We start from the raw sequence: 5,094 nt of genomic DNA on the forward strand, positions 1-5,094 counted from the left end.
CATTTCTGAAACTCATTTTAGGGTTTTTATTAAATCACGTCAGTAACAAATTAAAAAAGAGAAACAATTTGAGCCAATTATTTGGCCAACACAGAGTTTATAAATAATTTTTTAATAAAAAACTTTCCTACATAGTTTCTAAATAAGAAACTTTCTCACATTTCTAAAACTGAATTAGAAATTGTCACATCATAGAAATTCTAATAGTTTCAGGGATGTAGATGCTCTTATCTGATTTTTAACGGTTCAGCAGTTGAAATGATATTTTAAACAAATTAAAACCGTTAAAGGAGTTGGGTCTGAATTTTTCAAGCTTAACCGCCGGTTCGATCCGGTGATAATACTGGATTTGAATCATGCAAAATTCAAATGCGAGTTCGATAAATTTAATTGGATTGTCTTTCGAGATCCACATGCGTATCAAATAAATTATTGAATATTCTTTTTTGAAAATCCTCATGTTATCTATTCATGGATTGAAACTAAATTATCGAATTGTGAATATTTACTAATAATCTTACTCGTAAGTCCCCACCAAATTGGGAGATGAAGTTCTTCTAAAATACAAATATTAATGAAAATCATGAAATATATGAAGTTTTTCCGAAATACAAATATCGACGAAAATCATGAAATATTATTCATCTTCGCACAGAAAAAAAAAATATAAAGTGATTCTCCTCATAAATCTACGGGGATTCCAAAGAAAAAAAAACGGCCTAATGAAACATTTTCTTCGTTTTCTACTTTTAAGCCCAAAGTAAGCTGTCTCAACAAACCCAGCCCAACTCACGCTCTCTCCAAACCCTACCCTAAAGAGGTTTTTCCCAGCAGGACATATAAATAACTCTGTTTCGACTGGCCGTTGTTTCTTTCTTCAGTTTCTAGCGCCGCGGCCTCCTCTCTTCTCGCAGTGTTCTTCCGATTCGACAGCACCAATGGGTAAGTGGAATCGAGACCTTAGCGTCACCTCTTTCCCTCTCGATCTCTCGGTTACTGATATAATAATCTGTGCGTAATGATTTGATCTGATGATGCAGCGAGGATCAAGGTGCACGAGCTTCGGGGCAAGACGAAGCAGGACCTGCTCGGTCAGCTCAAGGACCTCAAGGCCGAGCTCTCCCTCCTCCGGGTCGCTAAAGTCACCGGCGGTGCCCCCAACAAGCTCTCCAAGATGTACGCTTTCGCAAATTTCTCTCTAAATCTAGATATTCTCCTTCGTCTCTTTTAAGTATTGTCGTATTGTCGTGATAACACGATTGCTTTTGTTTCGTGGCTGGTGTAGCAAGGTAGTGAGGCTGTCAATTGCCAGAGTTTTGACTGTCATCTCTCAGAAGCAGAAGTCTGCGCTGAGGGAGGCCTATAAGAAGAAGAAGTATCAGCCGTTGGATCTCAGGCCCAAGAAGACCCGTGCCATCCGTCGTCGCCTCACCAAACACCAGGTTTTATTTTGCGCTCTGGTCTATTAGCGTGCCCTTAGTTAATGGAGGTTAATTAGTCCAAGACTTTTAAGTTTAGAATGCTTTGTGTATGGGGTTTGCTATAAGCAATAAATATGGAAGTCAATTTTATTTTTTTAGAAATGAGATAAAAATTGAGAAAGATACTATACAAATTACCTTGACATTGAAAAAAAATGGGGGTCAATCGACCACGTACATATCATCTAGACCTGCCCCTGAGTTGAACCGGATAATACAAGGTTGCATCACTCACATGTGGTATGTTTCAGGGGGATATAATTAGTATACTTGAAGCATTTATCTACTCTTGGTCATAAGATGTTAATAGGAAATATTAATGCATAAACATACCTTCAATAATACTGCCAGGTGTTCCCTTCCATTCATTTTTATTATTGTGGTCTGAAAATTAGTTTTTGACCCATTGAAATGAAGGCGTTAACTTAAATTCACCATGGTATGTAACGTTGAAGCACTTCATTGATGCCTCCAATATAAAACTTGGGACCTTTCACTTTTTGTGGCTTATTCGGGTGACCTATTTACCATATATTTTCTCTGTATCCTCCAATTTTTGTGATTGACACTTCATTAATAGTTGGAAGCATTTCTTGCATTAGACATACTCTTGTGCTGTTGGTCATATATAGGAGGCTATTACACGTTACAATGTCTGGATGGTTCTGTAATCCAAGTGTTGGTGTGCAGTGATGTAGAACTGAACTTTCTAACAGAATTTACTATGTAACGAATTTTGTAATGAAATGTTGTTGTCTTGTTTTGCTGAGCAGTTGTCCCTGAAGACCGAGCGGGAGATGAAGAGAGAGAAATATTTCCCCATGAGAAAGTATGCTATCAAGGCTTAGATTAGCCGTTTTGTTTTACTCTAGTTCCAATACCAGACTTGTGCATTTTTCTCAATTTTAAACTTAAGTTTCTCATGTATGTTTGTTGTGTTTTGGTATTACCTCTTTCTTGGCTCAGTGGCGAAATTAGCATATCATTTTTGCAAATACTTTAGCAGATTATTGAGTTTACTGTTGGTTGTACTTTTGGTTATTGTTTGTTTCGTTTCCAATCCAAATGCACAAATTTGGGTTGATGGTTGTGCCAACTGGAGTTCTGATGTCATGTGCCACTGGTGGATATTGCTTTTTATTTATACGTCTGTGAGGGAACAAGTTTTTAGTTTATGGTCGAAGATTCCATACTGGAGTTACCAACTGTGGAACAAGACCTGTTCTACACTCTGGACTATTTTATATCTTTGATTAGTAATTTGTTAACAGAATTGACAACGGAGAAATATAACAGAATTTGCTAAGATATTCATTTTGGCGTGAAAAATATTACATTCGATAACCAGCTCCACTGAGGTTCACTGAGAAATATATCAGACAATTTGCTAAAGGCATCAGCTCTTTTCTTTTTGAGAGAAAAATGTGGGTTAAACCTTGCAAGTTCAATTGATGAGAGGAATCAGCTCTTGTTCATTAAAAATATAAAGAAATCTCAAATTCTGGAATGGATCAAAAATATTTGACAATCGTCGTGAAAATGGAGCGGATAGTAGTAAAAACCATACCTATATCTCTTATAATTTTCCGGATGTGGACACAATAGATGGATTGTGGTTGTGGATACGGATTGAATATTTATTAATGTAATATAAAAATATTATTAAAAATTACTAAAGTTTGTAATATTTATCTAATTATAATAGTGAATATCATAATTTGTTCTTGATAAATATTAAATTATATGGTATATATATTTACTATTTGTATGCAGATAATTGAAATGTAAAATCATATATTTTGTGTCCATATCTACAAGGATATTGAATATTAAGATCTAATTTTTTAAATACAGATCGGATATTATCAACACCGTTTTCATCCTTTTTGTCATACATAAAAAAAACTTAGTTATTTCAAACAAACAAATAGTGTGTGCATTAACTTTTACTAATATCTTTCAATTTCAAAAATATAAATAAATAATTGACAATCGTCGTAAAAAATGAACGAATAGTGGTAAAAATCATATCTATATCTCTTTTAGATTTCCAGATATGGATACGGATCGGATTGAACCATTTATTAGTATAATATAAAAACATTACTAAAAATTACTAAAGTTCATAATATTTATCTAGTTATGATAGTGAATAATATAACTTGTTCATAATATATATTAAATTATATGATATATATCAGCTTGTGGGCGTTATGGCAAGAAAGGAACAATAAAATCTTCAATCAAAAGCAAAAGACTGAGAAAGCTGGTTGAAAAAACAATACGCGAAATAAAATTATGGATAGATAACTGTTGACCATACCTTATTATCTTAGCTTTTATCTGTGTTTCTGAATTCATTTTTTCCTTTCATTTAGTTGTATGTATTCTGGTGGATTCAGTACTTGTAATTAGTATATCTAGATGGCGTTAGAACTTTTGTACATAATTTTTTAATCAATGCAAAATCGTAGGATGACAATTTGCCAACCTACTACCAAAACAATATATAATATATATCTACTATTTGTATGTATGCGGATAATTAAAATGTAAAATTATATATGTATCTATATTTACACAGGTATTAAATATCAAGAACTAATTTTTCGAATACGGATCCACACTGTCTTCACCCTATTTGTCATACATAAAAAAAAAAACCTTAATTATTTCAAACAAACAAATAGTGTGTGCATTAACTTATCACTAATATCTTTCAATTTCAAAAGCAGAGTATTTGGCTCACTGGAGACTGGAGAGGAGTCTGTCCACCAATTTATCCACCATAAAGAGTGCTTACCCTCATTTATGTCTAATTTTTATATGATTGGTAGTTGGTGCAATTATTAGAAGCATGATTAATACTTGAAGACAGACTTAATTTAACAATTACTAGCGACTTGAGATGTTCTTAATAATGTATAATTCACTATGTGTAGACAACAAGATTATAATTAAACTGTTACTTAACTATTAAATTTTAAATATTCTATATCCTAAGGAGATAATATTAGTAAAAGGAAAACATGGCAACGGGACTAAACATCTTTTGTTACCAAGGCATTAAATTAAAATTCAAGAATTTCTATAGTAAATAACAAGTTCAGAACAGTTAATCTTTAACGTTATCTTGCAAGTGAAGAAGAAAAACTGAGCTCATCATCAAAGGGTTAAGATATCATAATGAAATCAACTCCGTGATGTTTTTTAAAAAGAAAAAGAAAAATTTATTATTTCAAATTGAACGGTGTAATTTAAAATTTTCGGACGGATCGATCAATTTATTTATAAGATCTGAATGTAGGCAATCTTATTTTATTTTTGTTTTATAAAATGATACGAATAGTCCAAGACCCAATTTTAACATCAGTAGCATTTCAAAATAAAAAATAAAAAAGTTAAGCATTATTTTTAAAAAAAATCTCGAAAGATAGCATGACCGTTATGAAGCATGAGCGAGTGCAAGAGCTAATAAAATAAAACTTACTTTTACCTTAAAATAGACAGTTCACAAACGCATAAACCTAACTTTTAGTATAGAAATTTAGTCGAATTAGACAGTTCACTAGAATGAACAGAAATAAACAGACGATTAAATAAAAATAGGATA

The 5,094-nt window shown here is 32.5% G+C and overlaps 1 protein-coding gene across 1 annotated transcript; it reads left to right on the top strand.

The window, feature by feature from the left end:
• Positions 1-798: 798 nt before the first annotated feature.
• LOC144555426 (large ribosomal subunit protein uL29-like) lies at positions 799-2,506 on the top strand. Its single transcript, XM_078303747.1, has 4 exons — positions 799-942; positions 1,041-1,176; positions 1,286-1,442; positions 2,255-2,506. Exons 1-4 carry the CDS (start codon positions 939-941, stop codon positions 2,327-2,329), a joined length of 372 nt encoding a protein of 123 aa, XP_078159873.1. The 5' UTR covers positions 799-938; the 3' UTR covers positions 2,330-2,506.
• Positions 2,507-5,094: the final 2,588 nt, after the last annotated feature.

The sequence above is a fragment of the Carex rostrata genome, chromosome 6, assembly GCF_964058835.1.
Source record: "Carex rostrata chromosome 6, lpCarRost1.2, whole genome shotgun sequence".
Taxonomy (NCBI): domain Eukaryota; kingdom Viridiplantae; phylum Streptophyta; class Magnoliopsida; order Poales; family Cyperaceae; genus Carex; species Carex rostrata.

Coding starts and splice junctions, on each gene's coding strand:
- LOC144555426 (XM_078303747.1), top strand. Junction 1,177..1,285: donor CCCAACAAGCTCTCCAAGAT/GTACGCTTTCGC, acceptor TGGCTGGTGTAG/CAAGGTAGTGAGGCTGTCAA. Junction 1,443..2,254: donor GTCGCCTCACCAAACACCAG/GTTTTATTTTGC, acceptor TTTGCTGAGCAG/TTGTCCCTGAAGACCGAGCG.